This window comes from Palaemon carinicauda, chromosome 8 (genome assembly GCF_036898095.1).
Source record: "Palaemon carinicauda isolate YSFRI2023 chromosome 8, ASM3689809v2, whole genome shotgun sequence".
In the NCBI taxonomy this organism is placed as follows: Eukaryota; Metazoa; Arthropoda; class Malacostraca; order Decapoda; family Palaemonidae; genus Palaemon; species Palaemon carinicauda.
In genome coordinates, this window is record NC_090732.1 from 57286457 (window position 1) to 57309568 (window position 23112).

The following is a 23112-nucleotide window of genomic DNA, read 5'->3' on the forward strand; positions in this document are numbered from 1 at the left end:
TTGAGTCAATCTCAAAATACTGGGGACATTTGATCTCTCTAGGGAAGGAACATAATTGGCTTAACACCAAAAGCAGATTAAGCTCTTTAATACCCGAAGTTAACCATTGTATTTTACCTTCTTAAGAAAGAGATGATAACCTCGGGCAGCAAAGTTGATGACGAACAATTTCGTATTAACAATGATAAACTAAAAATGAAAACAAAACAATTATATCACGCTAATAGTGTGTTTACCTTATATTTAAAGAAAATATGTTTGGTATAGTTAAGTTACTACTACGAGAAAATGTTATATAATAATCTTATTACTTATTTATTTTTGTCTATGTAATTTCCCTCAGCCGACTGATTCTCCTTTTGGTGTGTATGACCTTTTGACTTTTTCCATGAGGGTTATCACTGTAGTAACAGTGAGTGTCTGTACGAGATGGACAGGTGTTCATTAGCCCTAGGGCTTGATTGGATCCATCTCAGCACCACCTAACTCATTTCTTGTCTGTTTCCATATCAATCAACCTACATATTCCAAGCCTTGGGTGTGGTCAGTACCGATATCATAAGTTGTCCATTTTATATTGTTAATTATAGTGTCAAGGATTCTATTGATATGTTTCTTTCTTGAAATGTGATTAGTTTTCAAAAGATATTTTGAATATATTCTATTTCATCTCTTATTAGTTAAAACCCAGGATTTATAACTGAAAATGTAGATAAAGCATAATTTTTGATAGGGGCTGCCAGAGTTAGTTGTAAGTGCTGTATGAGATTTAAAATGTCGCAGTTAATTTCATTGAGGCCACTTACTCTCAATCACCATCTGTGTTAACAATGGAAAGCCTAAGTGATTCATGAAAACGTCTTCACTTGCCACCTGAGACCAAGGAAATAGTTGATAATATCCTGAAATATTTCATTTTAGAAAAAAGCAGAGGTCCTGTAACTGATGCCTTAAAGGCTACCCAAAGAGTTATTGAAGCAACAAGTGTTACAAAAAACTATTCGAGGAATAAGGAAAAAAGCAAGTGAGAAGGAAAATCTATAGGAATATCCGGTGTTTCAAGAAGCAAAAAAAAAAAAAAAAAATGGACTGTGAAACCAGTGACTGACTTTAATGATTTTGATGAGAAGTTTCTTCAAATAACACAAATAACAGTTGATTTCCAGGATCGGAAGAAAATTCCTATTCTCGAAACAGTTCCAGTAGCAATAAAAGAAAATATCAGTTTTAGTGGAAGTGGAAAATCATATCGAAAGGTGATTACAAAAATATGTTTTTGCAACACAAAAGTAAACATTCGACAGTTCTTAATGTGGAAAGATGTAGCTGTCTTTGCGGACAATATTTTTTTCCAAATATAAGAGATAGAGAAAATAAAGATCATCTGACTATATACTTAGACGAAACCTGGGTAAACCAAAACTAGATAGATACAAGTTCCTTACAAACAACAGGCCTTAAAAAGCCCACAGGAAAAGAGGAACATTTTATTGTTTTGCATGCAGGCTCTAAAGACGGTTTTGTGCCAAATGCTCAATTGATGTTTCTTGCTAAAAACGATGGAAATTATCATCACCAGATGAATGGTATGGTTCAGAAAGTGGATCCATATGCAACTCAGTCATGGATAATGGCTTCTACAATTCTGTGAAGATAGACAATCTGCCGACACCGTCATCTAAAAAAGCGGCCATCACAGTACAGGTTATCAGAAATGGGGAGAATGCAAAGGAATACTTGCTAAAAGGAGAACTGTTACAAATGGGGAAAAGCGCCTACGGAATACGGAAAATAAGTATATCAATGACAATATTGCAGTAGAGTACAGTCATAAAGTGATTCCTCTACCACCATATTACTGTCAATGCAACCCTATAGAATTTATATGAGGCCAAGTGAAAAACTATATAGCAAGAAAAAATTATTTCATTACGAGAGACTTGAAGGGACTACTGCAGGAGTCACTGGATAAAATAAGAAAAGAAGATTAAAGCAAAGCTGTAAGACATGCTGAGACTTTGAAATATGAAAATACAAAGAATATTGCCATAGATTAATTCTTTGAAACATATGTCATTGATCTCGACTCCTCTGGTGATATACGATGCTGACAACGATCCACCATAAAGCGACTGATTTTTTACTAAGAATTCATCTATGTATTGTTGAAAACTAGAAAAATAAATAAACAACTGTTTTGTTTTCCTTCAAAACACAAGATATGTATTAAAAGATGCTACGTATAATGCCAATATCTATATAGCAGTATTTACTTTATTCAATAATACAAAGAATGATATAAAATATATGTAAATAATACATACTGTATATAGGAAGGAATAAATAGAATAGGGAATGAAAATAAGTAAACCATTGTAGGCTACTTATGAGAAGCTAACTTTTGACAGCTATCCCAGGGTCTTAAAAGCAAATATACCTCCAGGTGTTTAATCCAGCTTACCTCCAGGTGTGCTTGTTTAAAGACTTGTAAATGAGAGTGATCGGAAGAAGAAGAATCCTCCACTAAGTATTTTGGGAATGGCCACCACTCAATAGTTATCTTTGATTGGAATTGGTATAGGTCACTTAAGTGTGCACTCCACCGTTCCTTCGGGGCCCCTGAGAATAGTTTCATGCCCAGAGGCAAAGAATCTAGTTAGACTCGCCTAACGAGGTTTTCCACATTGAGCCACTTGCCAAGATTGTCCCGAGTTTCCTGTCCCACCGGAACAGGATGGAACAAGGAATCCCTGTCAGATGTCCGATGCTCTTTCAAATAGTACTGAAGGGATCTCTGATGGAAGTGACCTTAAGAAATCAGCTTTTCAACCTAGGAAAGGTGGCCAAGAAGACTGCCATTGCTGAGCTGGTACTTCTGTCATGAACAGGAATGGTCCGGCAACATCCTTGAGCCTGCTGATGCAATTATCTGATGGAAAGATTCTCGCTGCTGACAATTCTATTAGCATGCCCAAGTACTTCAACCTCTTCTTGGGTATGAGATTCAACTTCTAGTATACCATAAACCTCAGATCGTGGCAATATGTAAGAATCTGATCTGAATCCTGTAGCAGCAGCCTTTCTGAGGAGGCCATGATTAGCCGATCGTTCAGATAAACCAACAGACGTATTCCTTGTAAGTGGGCCCAAGCACCTACCAAAGTGAACATCCAAATGAACACCTGGGGAACGGTACACACTCCAAAATATCGAGTATTGAACTGGTACACGGTACTACAGAGAAAAAAGTTGAGATACTTTCAGGAGGACTTATGTACAGGTACCTTAAAGTAAGCATCCTTCTGGTCCATTGAAAACATGAAGTCTTCTTCTCTGATGAAAGACAACAGATATGACTGTTTCCATCCTTAACTTCATTAGTCAAATAAACTTGTTCAGAAGAGAGAGGTCAATGGCCAGTCCCCAGGCCCCATTTGACTTCACCTCAACGAACTTTGAGCGTATTCTTCCTCAACATTACATCAAACATTTTCCACAAGGCAACGGCTTTTGGTGAAGTTAGATGATCAGATGGGAACTCCATCGGTAAGTTAGATACGTAGGGGCAGAGGAGCACTGACAGTCCTAAAATGATACTAAGTAATTGTTCTGAAGGATACTCACTACCATAGGTTTGACCTCATGTCTGTTAATCGCCCACTTATGAGACAAGGATTTTCCTTCTCTTAGCATCAGGAAAGAGGAAACGCCTAATCAGTGTTTCCCTCTCCCTTCCCTATTCTAATTGGCCCTATTTCTGAAAGGCACAAGATTTCCTTGGGTCAAACTCATTGTCAGCGGCAAACACTGGGGTACGCCTCCACCAGTAGTTAAACCACTTATTAAACAATCTTAACGACTGTCTGCAGCCCGTGTTGAAACAACCTCCCTATTAATGGAAGTTGGTTTATTTGTCATGTAAGAACAAACACAGCCACATCATAGAACATACTAACCCCTATCAATATTCTGAATAATAATTCGACTTTAAGTTCACTACCATCCTCCTTACCATTTCCTTCTTAACTTCATTCATAACCCTTATTTTTTGTTCATTTACGTGACCTAAGTATTTTAATATTCAAACACTTATATATCAAATTATATAAACCACATAACACACATTTAAATACCATATCTTCCCTTCAAAACCTTCGGGCAAACTTTCAGAATTGTGACCACTATTCTTCTAATTTTCAACTCATTATACTTTCTCAACATTGCATCTGCTATCATGTTCTTACTTTCAGATACATACTCTAACTTAAAATCACATTCCTTCAAATCCTCTATTGTCCTCGTAACACAGTCTTTCTGAATCCTAGGCACTAGGGGCTGATGGTCTGTGAACATGATAACGTTTGCGCCATGCAATAATACTTTCAATGCGTTCTTATAATAGCGTATCGGAGTCAATTTCCTGTTGGTTGTCGAATATTTTCGCTCAGCATTATTAAATATTTTACTAAAATATGGTAGAACTCTCAACTACTCTTCACTATTTACCCTTTGCATTTGAACCAAACATCACCCCATACTGTAACCCCTCACGTTCATATATATCTCAAGTACATTAGGATTCTCACTATAGTCTTGAAATGCCAAGGTGATATCTTTTGCTATATCTTTCCTTAATCTTTCAAATATTTCTAGCATACTAACAGCTATTGAGAAAAAACATTACAAGAAGAGAACAATTTTTCCATTTTTAGTGATGCAAGAAGTGTCCTACAAACTTTAAAAGTTTTTAATTCCAATATTCCCTTAGCTTTAAGGGTTTTAGAGTGGATTTTATTATTGGTATGAAAGGTATAATAGTTCGATTTTGCTAGGTTCCAGCACACGGTGTGTCTGGAAATGAGAAGGCAGATTCACTGGCCAATATCAACCATATTGCGATGATTGTTTGGTACCATTGACAGTGAGGCATTTGTTGACCAAATGCCCCACATATAGTAGTGAAAGAAATATATATCTGTTTGAGGCTCGAAGTGAGGATGGCTGGTTCATCCTTGTTAAGATTCTTGGACATAATGTGTCCTACCATGCAAGTGGTATTTTTAGCTTTATTTCAGAAGCAGGTCTTCTGAAAGATATTTAACTTTTAAAATGATATCTTTGCTTTTATAATTTTAATTGAATATTCTTTTATTTTTTTCATTTACAATAAACGATATTGGCGTCAATGACCTTCGATGTCAGGATACCAGAAAACCTCAAATCAATCAATCATTTCTTTATCCTATTTCAGTTTTGTACTATTCCTCTGACCTACCCATCCATTTAAAGCCTTCCCTATACCCAAACAATATCTAACAAACTTGTGACAAAACTTGATGAAACTAGGAAAACCTTGTCACTCATGTAATGCACAGGAACGTGGAAATTCATTTACCATTTTTCCACAAACTTATCACACTTCCTTGTATCTGTTTCGTCCATTGTATGACCAAGAAATTACACCTCCGTGGTCAATCGCATACACTTTGTAAGCTTATCTTTCACAAAAACTTCTAACAAAAATCTCAGCAGCACCTTCATCTTATATACACAATCAGACACCACATTCAATGAGAAACATTCTTTAAAAGTATCTTCAATCGCCTTTCTATGGTCAATAAACATTTGCAAATTTCCATCAGAGTTTTGTGCAGATACAATAGGGCTATTCCAGGAACTTTTACTCCATTTTATTTCACTGATTTGCTCAATTTCCAAACATGCCCATCTATCTTCTTGGCAACAGATGGAAAAGAGTAACAGAGATTATGATATACTGGATTAACTTTGCTAAGAACTATTCAGATTTAGGCAGTTTTGATCCTCCACAATCCTTGTCACTGCGACTCAAAAGTATCATGTAACATTTTCGCCATTTTTTCCTTATTGACATCACTTACATTTTCATCTATATCAATTATTACTTTTAACTCATCATACCCCCAATCACTATCATTCCTTACCTTGACCACCATTACCTGTCTCACATTATCATACTTACCATCCTTTATATTTATGAATGTATACATATAACCAATACAAAGACCCTCACATATACCAGATATTCTGTTCTTCCTAACACTGGGCAACGAACTTACATACACATGAGGTTTTTACATATTCATAATACCTTCATATACATAAGCACTCGTTTTTATCAAATTACTTGTTTCCATACCTTGAATTACATATTCATAATCATGTCTGTAATTCCAAGACTACTCGGCCATTCACCTATCTCTCACAGTAATTAACGCTTTTGCTTGCTACCAACAACACACCTTTCAAAACCTTGGTTCACATTCACCCATCTTCATTTATTTAAAATTACCCACATGTATTACTATTCATTCTAAACTTCATTACATTCACACTTGGTTGTACAATCATATCACATTTTTGTTTACAAATATATACCGAAGCAATTTTTAATATTTCTCAACTATGTAAAAATCCTTATCCTTCATCATATGTCGCCCCCTTTTAAAACATTTTCACTCAACTTTCCTCACATCGGCATACTCAAATTACCTACATCCTTCATTTTACCTTTACATTCCTTAAATTACCACACATTCCTGAACTTATAAGCATCCATAAAAATGGAATTATCGCAATCAGTGTCAATGAAACCACTCAATTAGATTTCATTATACATAATTTTTCACACTCATGTAAGATTACGCTCTTTCCTCAATCACATCTTTATGCATCAAAATACTCCACACTCACTGGAGGATTTACACAGCTGAACACTTTTACCAATTAGTTTCCTGAGCAATCTGGCTTACTTAATCCCTTCCTCCTACATACGCTTGTAACATGTCCATCTACACCACATTCAGTACATTTGACATCTGTTTCTTTGCACAGTCTTATATAGTACCCCTTTTTATCACAATTGCCACTATTCCCCAAAAATCTCTTGCTATATGCCTAGTCCTACAAAATTGATGAAATTTAATCTATTTCTCTTTCTTAAGCTCACTAATAAGACGCCTTGTCTCACCACACTTGAAACATGTACCTCATGACCTAATTTCTCATACCTATAAATTTCTTGTTATGACTACAATTACTGACCTATCTTGATGGGCTCTAGCACTCATATTTCTCCAAAGCCAGTTTTCCTGTCTAAACACTCTATTCAACCTTACAGATATTCCTCCATTACTCGCCTTAACACTACTATCTGCTACACTGACAGCTATTCTCATCGGCCATCTAAAAATGGTCTCTCGAAATTTCCTGAATTTTGGCACATTTTTGGACATTCCAGTTTTTACTCTCTTTTTATTTTCTTTCATACACCTTTCCAACTCTTAATCCTCAATTATCTCTGAATTAGCATCCCAAGTCGATCTCTCTCTCTCTCTCTCTCTCTCTCTCTCTCTCTCTCTCTCTCTAGTCCACCTCATTTTCTTCTTCCAATTCAAGTGAAAACCAGGCCCAGTATTTAAAACACCTTTTCATCAGTTCCTTACTCTAATCTATAACCTTATCCCCACACTTCTTCCTTTCTAAAGTCTTTAAACTACATACAAACATAGATAAAGATTTACCACCTTATTAGTATCGGTTTGTGTGCCAAAATAACGTGGCTGAATGCAAAACACTAACTTAAGGATCATGAGTAGTATTAGGGTCAAATCTTCTTTGATGCCCTGTCAAGGATATAGGGAGGTCTGCTAGAGAGCCTGAATACTTGAGCGACATCCCAAAAGGGACTGAATTCCAGAAAAGGGAAGACCATTTGAAGCTACCCCTGAGCCAAGTCTGATCCGCCAAAAGGGAAAGGATCCAGGCGCTTCAGTCTGAGATCTGTCACACTAGTTTATCTGATTTTTCTTCTGGTTTTGTTAAAGTTTTTATAGTTTATATACGAAATATTTATTTTAATATTGTTACTGTTCTTATAATGTTTTATTTTTCCTTGTTTCCTTTCTTCATTGGGCTATTTTCCCTGTTGGGGCCTTTGGGCTTATAGCATTCTTCTTTTCCAAGTAGGGTGGTAGCTTAGCAAGTAATAATAATAATAATAATAATAATAATAATAATAATAATAATACTTGAAGTTCTGGAATAACTGGGATAAAAACAGGTCTTACAATGGTAATACCATAAGTGTAAGAAGCCTTTCCAACAATGCAAAAAACTAAGAAATCACTGATTCTACTGCCCCTGGTAATTGAGAGTACCCGCTAGAACATTCCTTGTTGGAATGCTTCTGGCATACAGCTCTAACACATTGTTGGCTGCCCATTTGTGTTAATGATGGATCTAGGACAATTCGCCGTAAGCCATTCCACCATAGGACACTTTGCTTTATAAGACAATTCACTGTATATATATTTTGTCGCAAAACACGAGAAAAGGAAAAAATTATATAGAAATGGCAACTTTCAAATATGCCACAAGTTCTTATGGTAAGTCAATATCATCCACAAGTTCTATAAATTCTTTGATGGTGTTTTGAGGCGGGATAAATACAATTGCCATAAGGGAGACTATATGATGTAGTGTTAAAATCACAATCATTTTAATATCGAACCCTAAGGCCAAAATCTGTCACCTTTCTGTAAATATTTTTATAGAAATGAACAAAAACAACCTGTTACATTTGTGGATAGAGAAATCTAAAAAAAAAAATCCATCATTAGAGTTTCTACTTCATTTTCCTCATTGTATACATTGCAAATCATTAATTGGGGTTTTAGTTTTCCATTTTTTTCCCCCGTCTGGTGTCGGCAACCATGGTTTGAATCTTGTTAGCTGCTCCCACTCTCATCTTTTCATTAGCCCAGTTTGCAACAACATTTCTATTTGAAGTTGACCTCGTATTAAGAATTGGAATGTCTTTAAGTGCATGTTCGACCTCATTTTTTCTGTCAATGATTTTAGTTGATGCATTAGTTGATTCAATCACAAGTAGATTCTTTTCCTTAACTTTGTCAGCATATGTTTTTTTTTTTTTTTGGTTTTGGGTCCATCAGTGTTTGAAGTGTAAACTTAATTTATTCCATATTCATCGCTAAATTATCAACTTTCTCACTAAGATATAATGTTCTGGGTGGAATTTGTTGCGTTTGCGCTAAGTTCCACAATTTGGTTTTCCAATTCAGCAACTTTCTCATCATGTTCATCTAAATCAAGGTCTTTCATTTTCAATTCATCCTCCATTCTTGGTATGATTGTCTTGGCTATTCTGGCTCCATCTACGCAGTGTAGACAAATCCAATTCAAGTTTCGTATGTTTTCATCCCAGATATTTGCCTCCATAAACACAAACTTCCTGTGGTAGCACCTTTTCCATTCACATCCTATCCACCTTTTAAGGTCTTCCCTCGCAGATCCACATTGGCGGCTAACAGTCATAATGATCTTTTACTTCTCACTTTTAGTCTTTCCATGAGATTCACTAATATTTTTAAAAGATTTCGCAAACGAGAAATATATGTTAAAATACAGCCCACTGCGAGAATTCAACAGAGCTCATTAAAAAGTAAGACTGGAAAGCCCCTATAAAAACTATGCCAATGAGTCCCACTAATTTTCTAACTAAAAATACCCCAAAAGACACAACTTCGTATTTCAGATGGTTTGAATTTTGAGTTGATATATGATACATTAAATTTCTAGTGAATCTTGGACTCGGTATGAGAAATTAACGAGGCTGGCTAGTTTTGCATTTTCTCTGGGGCATTATAACTTACGTATTGATCGATTGATCCGTTTGATATTTAGCTGTTCTTGGTCATCTGTAAGTATAAAATATTCACGAAATAATGACTCACATGATTGACGGGCACAGTTCATCCATGTACCACTTGCCAGAAGAGAGAAGCTGTGAGATTTTGGTTATTTGCGAGAAAAACAAGCCACAGCAGAGCAAAATCCATTTAAAGGACAGGATATGAATTATAATAGGTAGTTATGATACTCTAATTTACCACCACTTACTGTACATCAACCATATATTTTCCAACTTGTTATTTTGTATTTATTATGCATATCCATAGTCAGAAATAGATAAAAACAAGTTAGAAAGTAGGAAAATATATTTAGTTCATTACTTGGCTAGAAATTAAAGTATCATATATACCGAATGTCATTATTGGTTTACTATTATTCATCTTCTAATATTTCATATATTTTTCTTTATTCCTATATATTAATAACCTACCTGTATTCTTGCTTATACATAAGTATTGTTTGTTAATTTATTTTCTCAAAAGCAAAGAACCCTCTTCCTTCAAACAGTTCGATGGGTTAATATAAAATAAGTATATGAAATGTTCACACAGTTCGATGGGTTAATATAAGATTAAGTATATAAAATGTTCACACAGTTCGATGGGTTAATATAAAATTAAGTAAATGAAATGTTTATTATCACTAGTTCACACCCGGCTATGTATGTCAACGTTAAAATATGGCTAACCATAATATGACTTTTTCCATTTACAAAAGACAAGTTAACATTCAGCGGTGTATTAAATGTATACATAATTTCATAAATATAACTTACAAGATATGTGAAAGACATTATAGACCATGCATCCGAAATAGGACCTGTAACTAAGAATAAACTAAAAGGAGAAAAGTTAAGAGATGGATGGTCTAGCATTGTTAAAGGTTGTTAAGAATCGTACCGGTATGAAACTAATACTATATAGGCCAAACACAGATTCAGAAATTTTTGTTTGTTTCTAGAGGTAGGCTACGTATCTATGCCTACATCATCTCGATGTGGGCTGTGCCTAAATTAGCTCAGTTTGAATGTATAATCTCGGACTCTGGTAAAGAACACATCTTCTGCAAGTTATAATCATATATTCTGTAGGTATATTCAACTTACAATCTTATCTTAACTTTTTATCGGTAAATGCGAGAAAAAAAATGTGCTATTTCATGATAGTCTATTCTTAATGTTGAAATATATTACTGGCTGCTTGTTTCCAATATGACGATGGCATTGCTGATAGGTTGAAGAACGAAGTAAACGAGCAGCACAAACCAAATGCACAATATTTAGTGCCACGTGTTGCTAATGTGCCCTTCTAATGAGGACGAATGCTCACGGAAATTCATCCGCTATAGAGTAAAATTAAGGCGTCATGTTATTGTAATAGTGTGGCCCACGAAAATTGACAGCACCATCTATCAATTTATCATGGTTAAAGTGTTGTATGCATTTGTAATACATTACCCACTTGAATAACTACAAATTACTTACAACAATTTTCAAAATGCCATTTCAAATACAAGATTTATTTAAATATATATAATGATGTTAATGAATAGTTCATCGGTTTTTATAAATAGCAAAAGTGGTGGGGGAGGTATATTGTCTTTAGTTATAAGCTTAAACGATCGTTCCAGCTTCGTTAATGATACCTCTATTAAAGGACATTGGTTTGTATTCGTGTAGAAACAAATAATTGTATTCAAAACAGGATGAATAATTAATGCACTCCCAATACTGATTAATAATCTAAGCATTCAAAATAATCTCCTCCCTCTACTGTCAGAAAAAAGAAACAATCCCTCAAGTCATTCATTACCTCATAAACTATCTATAAGATATTTTTTTGGGCTCAGGCCATGTCGTCCTGATAGAAGTTCCTTTAAGTGTAGCTTCCTAGGGTATATTTGACTACAGTGATATTCCCAGAGAATTTCATCTTACGATCTCCAGAATTCTAACTCCTGGCGCGAATATCCCTAACTTTTCCTTTTAGGGATATCGCATAATATCAGAGGACGTATACTTGACACGCCACATAGCTATCTTCACCCCGAATAGCGTTTACGCTTCGAGGGGGAAAAGTAGCTAGAAAACGAAAGGGGAGCCGTTATAAGGTACCTCTCCTCCATTACTGTTAGAGTGTCTAGATGACGTCATATCCGTCAGCCATCTTTATTAATTTCATAGTAGTGCCATTGCTCGGTGATTTTCCTCTGCCTCTGGAAAGTTGAGTATTGATTTTTACATTGTATAAATGTAAGCTCTTGCCTTATTTTGATATGCAATTAAAGTTAAATTAACGTCGCAAGAGCTTTTGCCTAAGCCGGAGGCGTCATGGGCGCTGTCGTTCGTGACACATGAGTCATTTAGTTAGCCAGAACGACTTTCCCGGTGTTAATAGCTTAAATATCTTTAGCTATTTAACCTTCATTGCTAGAAATTCTTTATATTATACCGATAGTATTGATATTAGTTTCGGCGATTTGGGTAACTGAGCCTAGGCGTTCAGTTTTAGTACTTTCATGCATGATATAATAGATTTTCCTAGTGTTATAATTTTGATGAAGCCTTAGGCGTATTTTATACATGTAAGATAAATTATTTTTTCCTCTTCCAAGATAGCATACGAGAGAGTTTCGGTGATTTAGGTAATCGATTCTCACTGCCATTAGGCTACTAGCCTAGTGGCTTTAGTATACTTTCATACATGTTCCCCGATTGTCCTTATGTGTTGTTTTTATTGATACAGACGGAGATAGATATCTCCTAATTCATTAATAAAACGACACTTATCTCATATGGAGATTTAAGGACAATCTCTTCTTCCCTCTGAGTTAGCCTAGGCTATAACCCTAGTCTATCATGCCTTGAGTTGTCATTTAAGCATGATTAGGCTAGGGTTTTCTGTCCTTTCCCTGTAACCGCAGAGGCAGGTTTTTGGGTTTTGGTCAGAACCTCAGAGTATTTAGTCTGTTGCCGGTGGCTGGCTGACAGGGTGAATAGTATTCCCCTGTTGGACTAAGCTACCAGCATAGGAGGCTAGACCTCCCTAGACCACACTTGAAGGTTTTCTATATGATACCTTCTCCCTGTGGTCTAGCGGACCCTAGGCTGAAGAATAGAATTCTTTTACTGCCTAGGTGACTCCGGCACTAGAACCCTGTTCCTCTACTCTTTAGGGGTGGCGGCGAGCGTGCTTCCGGCCGATTTACTGTATTAGTCGACCCTAGGCTTGAGAATAGAATTCTCCTGCCTCCTGGGTTGGCTTTAATATTGGAAGAAAGTTCGTTAGGTGAGGTAGGACTGGCAACCTGCCGGCTACTCCCACACTATTTAGGACCCTCACCCCTCCCCATTCTGTCCTTTAGTGATGGCCTAGCCATCACAAACTCTTAGCCATCGTCCTACAATCAAGCCGACTGCCGGCAGGTTGTGGGGATGGCTCGGGTTTCTGTCCATGGTCGTGCAGTCCCTCAAATCTCCCTTCCGGACAAAGTGCTCCGGGGGAGTTGGGCCTCTGTGCCGGCTGCTGGCAGAAGATCCCTTGTCTGTAGAGTGTCCCTCAGTCCTCTCATGGACTGCCATCCATAAACTGTGCCGGCAGAGACTGGCAATAGTTATGGATGGGTGGAACCTTGAATGATACATTCTCTTCTTCCATTTGAACACTCATTCTGGTAGAAGGTTGTAAGGCAGAGCTCTGACACCATCCTTCGATCCATGCTTTCTCTCTCTCTATTAGCTAGTACCACTGGGTTCTACCCTGCCAGCAACTCTAGCTAGCTGTCGGCAACCAGCAAGCTGCTGACAGACGGCAAGCTGCCGACAGCCGGCAAGCTGCCGACAGCCGGAGAGGTTGCCGACCGCTGTGTATAAATACCTATTGCCGGCTGGCACGGAATGCCGACAGCCGCAATCCGCCGGCAGCCGGTGGTCCTCCGGCAGCCGGCGAACTGCCGGCCTATACTACAGTCAACTATATATTGACTGGACTATACCCTGGTGCTCGCCTGCCGGCATATGCCGGCTGGAACTACAGTATATGATTATACAGTAGCCAGTATATTTACAATATAGATCATATTGCAAACAGAAAACTACAGTATAGATTATACAGTGGCCAAAATTTTCCAACATACCCTGTGTTGTCGTGTGCAGCCTATTGTTGAGACCATATAATGCAAAGAAAGTAAGTTCTTTCTATGCACTGATTAGTGATCACTGATAACAATCCCCAATCTTAAACCCTCTGGAAGCTGGTGTTAAGTTACACTTACCTATCCTTACACGATAAAGATCTTCCGATAGAAGGACCCATGGTTTTAATTTTGAGGGAGGTCACAGCAATTGGATGGGCAGAAAACACATGTATGTGTCTTTCCTATTTCATTTCTAGCTTATCTATCCTAAGCTACATGCAAAAGGTAAAATATTTATGATAATATTTGTATACTTTATCCTGTGTGATGAATCACCGTATACTCATTGTATTTTCCTCTCTTTACAAGAGGACCAACCCAAGTGCAAGAGCGTCTTCTGTAACCTTAGAAGTAAGAATTTCTACGGCCATGAGGTGTGCAGGATGCATGCACGCTGTTCCATCACCAAAGGGACTCTGAAGTATTGGGACCCTCGGGTATGTAATATCTGTAAAACCTTGGTTACAGAGGCTTTCGATGACCCCAAGTCAGCGGAGTCAAGGGATGCAGCAAGGAAGAAGTTGCGTAAATGGGTCCGCGGTTTTCAGAATAACACCACGGGGCCTTACCTTCCAAGTGAGAAGATGCGGGCCTTTCTTTTCTCTAGGGCATCTAAAGATGCGGTTATCCCTCAGCCTCACCCAGAGATCCCTTGAGTCCAGATACCAGTGGAGTCTGATGTCTCGGACGCGATGAAGGACATCCAGCTAGACGACAGGATGTCAGAAGTATCAGAGGACACTGAAAAGGACTTTCTTGCAGGAGGTCAGGAAGAGGAGTCGACGTTGGCTCTTGATACCGAGGAGGAAGAGGTCGAGTCAGTATTGGTCTCCTCTGTTCCTAGCCCAGAACAAGTTCCCTCGACATCGTCTGCTCCCCCATCTGATGACATAGGGAAGACTGTCTTCATTTATGTCATTGGTGCAGCAGATCCAGAAGCAGGGTGCTGAAAGAGAGGCTGCATTAAGGTTGGAGATGCACCAACTTGCAGCGTCCTGTGGGTCTCAAAGGAGACTCAACGTGAAGGAACTTCCTTCATGTTCGGATGTGAATCCGTGGAGGCATGAAGAGTACATGCCTATGACGACGGGGAAGATTTATATTTCCGAGAAGCTGGGTTCAGTCCCCGTCGAAGACGTGGAATTCTGGCCCAGCTTAGAGGCTTACCTAGACTGCTTTGTCCGTCTGAAGGCAGAGCCGGCATCAAAGGAAGAAACGGAGCCAAAAGAGGTCATAGTTTTTTTACCATGCTAAAACACAGGCTTTGCTGTCAAGCACTTTTAAGGAGAGGGCCTTCACTAACTCAAAGGTGCTGGCTCTCAGCAAGAAGCACCCGTCCTTTGTTGCGTCATCTTCCCGTGCCTTCCCCTTTATGGAAAAAAGGTACAAGGCAGCCCTAAAGGCAATTGAATCAGGGAAACCTTGTCCTACACTCGACGAGTGTAAACCGCTGGCCCTAGCTCTACCTTTGGACCAGAAAGACTGGAAGGACATTCATCTTACCTTCTCAGTCGGGAAGTTGGAGGCAGATATTGCTGGACGTCAGTTCGGCGAGGATCTCCCCAAGTTGACCGAGTTTCTCCTGCGCAGGGAGCAGGAAACTAAAGAAAGACTTGCTGCCTCTATGTCTCTCCAGACAATCTTGGAGACAATGGCAAGCGACTCCCAGAATCCGGATATGTTTATGGTTGTGGCCAAAACACATCTGGCTACTGTGACCAAGGACCTGTATGGCTTTATTAAAGCCAGAAGGGCTTGTAGGGAGTTCGTGTTTGCTTTGGCTGCGGTGAGACACGAACCCAGGAAATTAATTTCGTCCAGTATCTGGGGTAAGGACCTCTTCCCGAGTGAAGTGGTCAAAGAAGTGGTCGAAAAAGCCGCCATGGAGAATAGGAACCTTCTCTAGAAGTGGGGCTTGTCACTGAAGAGGAAGTCTTCCCCAGATGAGGGTCCCCAACCTAAGAGGAAGACAAAGAGGCCAAGGGTGCCCTCTCGCCTTGCCAAACAACAACGGCAACAATAACTTCCCGCAACTACAGTGCCCCAGGCGGTAGCACAACCTCCTACTACCTACCAGTTGGTACCCCAGCAGTTGGCGACACAGTCACCAGCCCTTACTCCGGCCTTTGAGAGGCAGTCTACTACCTTTCGGCCGAAAGCCAGAGGAACATTTAGGGGTTCCTCTAGACGCCCCTCAAAAGGCAGAGGCAATAGAGGAGGACGCGGTCAAGGAGGCAAGTCCTCCGGTCAGCAGCAGAAATGAGATGCTTCCGGTAGGAGGAAGATTCTACCTATTTCGGGATTGCTGGACCTTCGATCCCTGGGCCCACAGCCTAATCAAGAACGGACTGGGGTTGAGCTGGAATGTAGCTCCACCATCTTTCCCTCAATTCTTCCAACACTCCACCCCTGTTCTGGAAGAATACATTCGAGAACTATTGAACAAAAGAGTGGTAAAGAGGGCAAAGTCCATCAAATTCCAAAGAAGGCTGTTTTGTGTTCCCAAGAAGGACTCAGACAAACTCAGAGTCATTCTGGACTTGTCACCACTCAACAAGTTCATAGTAAACTACAAGTTCAGGATGTTAACCCTTCAACACATAAGGACCCTGTTGCCCAAGATGGCATACACAGTCTCAATAGACATGGCAGATGCCTATTGGTATATCCCAATCAATCGCCAAATTTCCTCCTATAGGATTCAGGCTTCAGAAGAAACAATATGTCTTCAGAGCCATGCCCTTTGGGCTAAACATAGCCCTAAGGATCTTCACGAAGCTTGCAACCGCAGTCGTTCATCAACTACGCCTAAAGGGTGTTCAGGTAATGGCTTACCTGGACGATTGACTGGTGTGGGCAGCATCCGAGATGGAGTGCATGCAATCTTCCAGAGTAGTGATCCAGTTCCTGGAACATCTGGGATTCAAGATCAATGTCAAAAAGTCTCGACTTTCTCCAGCTCAGAACTTTCAATGGCTTTCAATGGCTTGGAATTCACTGGAACTTACAGTCACATCGCCTCTCCATTCCATCAAAGAAGAGGAGAGATATAGCGGGATCTGTCAAGAGACCTGTGGAATCCGATCGGATATCAAGACGCCAACAGGAAAGAGTGCTGGGCTCCCTTCAGTTCGCATCAGTGACAGACCCAGTGCTAAGAGCACAATTAAAGGATGCAACAGGAGTCTGGAGAAGATACGCATCAAACGCTCGAAGATATCTAAGAAGACCAATACCGACTCGTCTACAATCACTTCTCAAGCCGTGGTCGGAGGCCAAGCACCTGAGGAAATCGGTGCTCTTACAACCACCTCCACCTTCAGTCATCATCCACACAGACACATGAAAGGAAGGATGGGGAGGCCACTCTCACCAGCGGAAAAGTCCAAGGGACTTGGTCCTCTCTGTTCAAGACCTTCCACATCAATATTCTGGAAGCCATGGCAGTTTTCCTTACACTGAAGAAACTGGCTCCTCGCTGTTTGACCCACATACGTCTGGTTCTGGACAGCGAGGTGATAGTGAGATGTCTGAATCGACAAGGCTCGAGATTGCCCCAAATCAACCAAGTGATGTTGGCCATCTTCCGCTTGACGAAAAAAGAAGAGATGGCACTTATCCGCAGTTCACCTCCAAGGGTTCTGCAATGTGACGGCGGACGCTCTATCCAGGTTCAAACCGATAGAGTCAGAATGGTTTCTAGACGCAGGATCGTTCTCCTTCATCTTACGTAAAGTCCCAGAACTGCAAATCTACCTCTTCGCGACGAGCGACAATAAGAAACTACCTCGTTACGTAGCCCCATACGAGGACCCTCTAGCGGAAGCAGTGGACGCGATGTCCCTCGATTGGGACAGATGGTCCAGGATTTAACTGTTCCCTCCACGCAATCTTCTACTGAAAGTCCTAAAAAAACTGAGATCCTTTCGAGGAACAGCAGCTATAGTGGCCCACAAGTGGCTGAACAGCGCCTGGTTCCCTCTAATATTGGAATTGTGGTTGAAACTGGTTCCGTTGCCGTACCCAGTTCTGACACAACAAGTGCAGAAGTCGACTGTCTCCGCTTCATCACAGAAAACCCGGAACCTTCATCTCATGATTTTCTCTCCTTAGCAGTTATGAAAAGATTCGGGATTTCGAGAGACAGTATAAACTTCTTAGAAGAATATAAGTCCAAATCTACCAGAAGGCAATATGAGTAGTCTTGGAAGAAATGGGTTGTATTTGTCAAGGCAAGGTATCCAAAAGAAATCTCAATAGATTTCTTTTTATCCTTCTTTATTCATCTCCATGAACAAGGTTTAGCAGCCAACACGATTTCAACGCGTAAATCTGCCTTGACTAGACCTTTGCTGTACGCCTTCCAAGTAGACTTCTCTAATGAAATCCTTAACAAGATTACTAAGGCCTGTGCTAGACTCAGACCCGCAGCACCCCCGAGGCCCACCTCATGGTCCTTGGATAAAGTTCTTCACTTTGCATCAACACTGAACAATGAGAACTGCTCTCTGAAAGATTTGACCCAAAAAGTTATATTCCTATTTGCACTAGCCTCAGGTGCCAAAGTTAGTGAAACAGTGTCCCTATCCAGAGATGAGGGCCATATTCAGTTCACAGAAAGGGGAGAAGTGAATCTTTTCCCTGATCCAATGTTTCTTGCTAAGAACGAGCTACCCACCAAAAGGTGGGGTCCCTGGAGAATCTGCCCTCTGAAGGAAGATGTCTCTCTATGTCCAGTAGAGTGCCTAAAGGTCTATTGCATAGAACTTCAGACTTTGGAAGAGGACAGCTCTTTAAAGGAGAAACATCAGGTTCAAATTTGTCTCTAAAACAACTAAGGGCGAAGATCACCTACTTCATTTGCAGAGCGGATCCTGACAGTACCCCGCAGGTCATGATCTGAGAAAAATTGCTTTGTCTCTGAATTTTTTACAATATATGGATTTTGAACGTCTTCGCTCGTATACTGGATGGAAGTCATCCAGAGTGTTTTTCAAACACTATGCCAAGCAGGTACAAGAGATCAAGAGGTTTGTGGTGGCGGCAGGTAGTGTACTAAAACCTGTCGCTTAATACTGCGAGGAACAGTGAATTAATTGGGACTGTATGTGCAGGGTGTGCGTGTTGACTTTTAACAGTACAACATGTTAAGTGGCATGTCACCATGGTGACATTACGGACTGTTCCAAATAATACAGGTGAAAGAAGCATAAAGAATAGCACGTGTGCCGTGTGTCTTTTACACAAGTGTGAAGACAGTGATGACAGAAATTTAGAATAGAAAATCTCTGAATTTTCATTTTAGTGGCAAATAGTGGTTTCTTTTCAGGTGAAACAAGTATTTCTGGCATTACCAGTATATTTATGCTTATTCTATATCACAACCATTTTATTTTATTCGATAAAATGTAGGCAGATTTACATAATTTATTGATTGTCAATAAAATACTGTTTGAAATTTGTGTCTTATTAGCCCCAAAATTCAAATAAATAAAAATGTGTAGAGCATTTTTATGATCACCCTTTCATTTTGCATATTTATGAAAGAATAACTGTAGAAATTATTCCTACAGTTAACAAACCTTTATGTGTATACATACCTAATTCCTACACAAATAAGATACTTGTCTGTCTTGCTTGCAGCTCACCCAAGATACCTTTGATGGGATGCTGACTTATACAAACGATTGTTTCTACTTGGATACAAACTTGTCTGTCTTAGCATACAGTTAGCTCTGTATGCCCAGGGGAGGTGTCAGTCACTCATACATACATTTGTTCGTTTTCGAATACAAACTCTCATTGGGAAGGTATACGATGAGACTGGTATACCTGTTTGGTTGCTAGGATATTCATATGAAATATGTAATCCTCAAGACTTTTTCCAGAGTCTGGGATGACTCTTCCCTGTAGGGGGCAGGAAGCACTAACATGGTTCATGATTAGAAGAAATGATGTATAACGGTAACATCATATGTCTCTAGGTCTCAGTGACCAAGGAAATTCTGTCTTGAGGTTAAGGCACAAATAGTAAATCCACAGATACATTAATGCTCTGGTAAACTTCCATCAGGACGACATGGCCTGAGCCCAAAAAACGGATTTTGAGCGAAGCGAAAAATCTATTTTTGGGTGAGATAGCCATGTCATCCTGATGAACCCGCCCTCCTTTTATTAAAAAAGGGCTGAAAGATCCCTCCCGAAAGTACTGTATCTGTAGCACCTCGCTGACGCTACAAGGAATAAAGATGGCAGACGGATATGACGTCATCTAGACACTCAAACAGTAATGGAGGAGAGGTACCTTATAACGGCTCCCCTTTCGTTTTCTTGCCATTTTTCCCCCTCGAAGCATAAACGCTATTCGGGGTGAAGATAGCTATGTGACGTGTCAAGTATACGTCCTCTGATATTATGCGATATCCCTAAAAGGAAAAGTTAGGGATATTCACGCCAGGAGTTAGAATTCTGGAGACCTTAAAGTAAAATTCTCTGGGAATATCACTGTAGTAAAATATACCCTAGGAAGCTACACTTAAAGGAACTTCCATCAGGATGACATGGCTATCTCACCCAAAAATAGATTTTTTGCTTTGCTCAAAATCCGTTTTAAACAAAAAAAACCTAGTTATTCCAACAGTCTTACTTGCTACAAACAATCAGTACATTCACAACCTCTTTCTCTCACTTGCTCTTAAGGATTTGGCAAACCAAGCCCAAGAAGACTCATAGTAAATCAATCCTTCACAATGTTTTAATAAGAGGAATTCGGAAACTTCATTTAATATGACAGTCATAGAATTTGGGCTGTAATCAGCTTGGCTGCAGCTACCACAATCACATTCATCAAATGCAATAACGTTACCAATTCACCAAAAACTGCAAAAAGAAAATCGTCTATGTAACTCGTGAAACATGACAGAAAACTTTGCAGCTATGAAATCAGCTGTCATAAAAGAAAATATAGGAAATGTAAGTAAAATATTTCTATTTGACAAATATATAATGTATCTATTTCCCACAAATGACGTTGTAAACGTTATGAAAGCTGCAGGTTTCGTTTCACACTATGTATTTTTCTAAAAGAAGCTATATTTTCACAGACTTTTTTTCTTTAAGTAAACTATTATTACTTTACCCTTGCAATTGTACAGTTTCCGAACATATCAGGAAAGTAGTAGTGCCCTCTAAATGTAGATTTAAGTTTAAAACTCTTCTGTATACATAAAGTCATCTGCCACTTTGGAGCCTCCTTACAGCTCTGCACAAACATTTGTACAGTATACAGTAGGTATTAGCACTATTAAGAAAGCATATGACAATATTATCATATCCGGTCCTTCTTTGCATAAATTGATACTCATAAAACCAACATAAATGGTAGAGAGTGTGCAAATATGTGCTATATGTAATTAGGCGGTCGTGCTACATGAAAATCAAATGTAAACATAAATTCAATTCCTAAGGTGTCATTGTGGCAAATTCAGCTTTTAACTGCTAATTTCCTTAAATATTGCAATCGACATAGTTCATATAAGAGCATACTGAAGTTGGTTCATGGGAACAAGCTTGCCACAGTGAAATCTATTAATGTACCGATAGAAATATAAAACTAAACCGTCAATCTAATATTTCATAAATAGCATGAAGTTAAGATCATAAACGGCTTTGTGTGAAATAAAAGAAAAATAGAACTTCCGTATTCATGTCTTTGAAAGATGATAAATTCACTTATGTTTCATTTTTATATCCTCATAACATTCAGTCGATTTTATGAAGAAAGATATAAACATTTACAAATTGTCATTTTTTTCGAGAATTCCCAATAATATTACTCTTTAAAATACACCGTTTTCAGTCATAAATAATAAAATCAAAGTTTTTTAACTGATCAAAAATATTCTAAACGAACAAAAACATTCAAATCCGTATTTCCTTTAGTTGATTTTAGTTGTGCATTTTTTCCCTTTCATAAAAACGAAACTATAGTTATTTCCCTGAAAATTTACAACACTGCCCACATAAAGATTTCAATAAAATCCATTAATTTTGATAGACCATCTTAAGAAGATGAACATTGTACTTACTGGTAAATAGGAAAGGATGATTTTAACTACATCTGCGGTCTCGGATGAAGCTGTGCACATTTTCTGCGTGTTCCATAGAATCTTCAGCTCATAACGGCCATCTTCCCATCCAGTCACCAGAATTCTCACTGCTGGCTAAGTTCTTAGATTATTTAAATGTTTTTTCTTTATAACATTTCCGGCTGAGTCCTTTCTATCTTATAATAGTATTGTGTGAAATATAAGAGTTGCTTAGGTATTGTCATACGGTGAGTATTAGGTGCCATGCTCCACTTAAAATGCCTTGGCTATCGATAAAGACACAACAGTAAAACGAAAATGCATCACGGCAAGCTGTAACACATCACTAATATATATAAAAAATAGAATCTCACAGAGAAGTGAACGAAATGTGTGCAGACGAAATCTGGGAGCAGGTGAAGATCACAACTCACTACCGTAATAGAAAAAAAAGATAAAATGGGACCAAGATAATAACAAAACACAGACTCCATGCAGGTAACACTGATTACATTAAAAGAAAACAAGGAAAAAAAAAAAAGACGAGAAGCACAGAATAAAATGTCAAACCAACAACATCAATATCTTCAGAACAAACATATACATAACACCACAATCTGGCACACGGGGTACCTGGAACACCGTCAACATGGCCTGAACAAAGCTGTCAAAGTTATGCCGCGGTTTGTCCTCAGTCGGGTTAAAGTTAAAACGTCCACCGAAGACCTGCATGCCCAGGAGAGCAAAGATTATGATAAAGAGGAAGAGCAGGAGCAGCAAGGAGGCGATCGACTGGATGGAGTTGAGGAGGGAAGCGACCAGGTTGGAGAGCGAACGCCAGTATCTGTAAGGAGTGATATATACATATTTGGGACGACCAGCAAAAAGAATCAAGGCTGAGACAATGTTACATTCTGGGTGTCAACATATTCAAGCCACGTATTCTGCGTATGTGAAGGCTTGAAAATTCATGACTTGTTTCTTTCGGGAACCTTGATAGATTAGGTTAGGTTGCTTTCATAGATTTTACTATTTACAATAACTTCAGATTCTCACCCAAAATGTACCATTACTAATC

The 23112-nt window shown here is 38.9% G+C and overlaps 1 protein-coding gene across 8 annotated transcripts in view; it reads right to left on the minus strand.

Moving 5' to 3' along the window:
- Nucleotides 1–23112, minus strand: part of LOC137645738 (muscle calcium channel subunit alpha-1-like) — a 1524573-nt gene that overhangs the window by 224531 nt on the left and 1276930 nt on the right. For all 8 annotated transcript variants that reach the window (XM_068378633.1, XM_068378634.1, XM_068378636.1 and 5 more), the window contains one exon: nucleotides 22668–22878. In XM_068378633.1, coding sequence (XP_068234734.1) covers nucleotides 22668–22878 — 211 coding nt within the window. The remainder of the gene's footprint in view (nucleotides 1–22667; nucleotides 22879–23112) is intronic.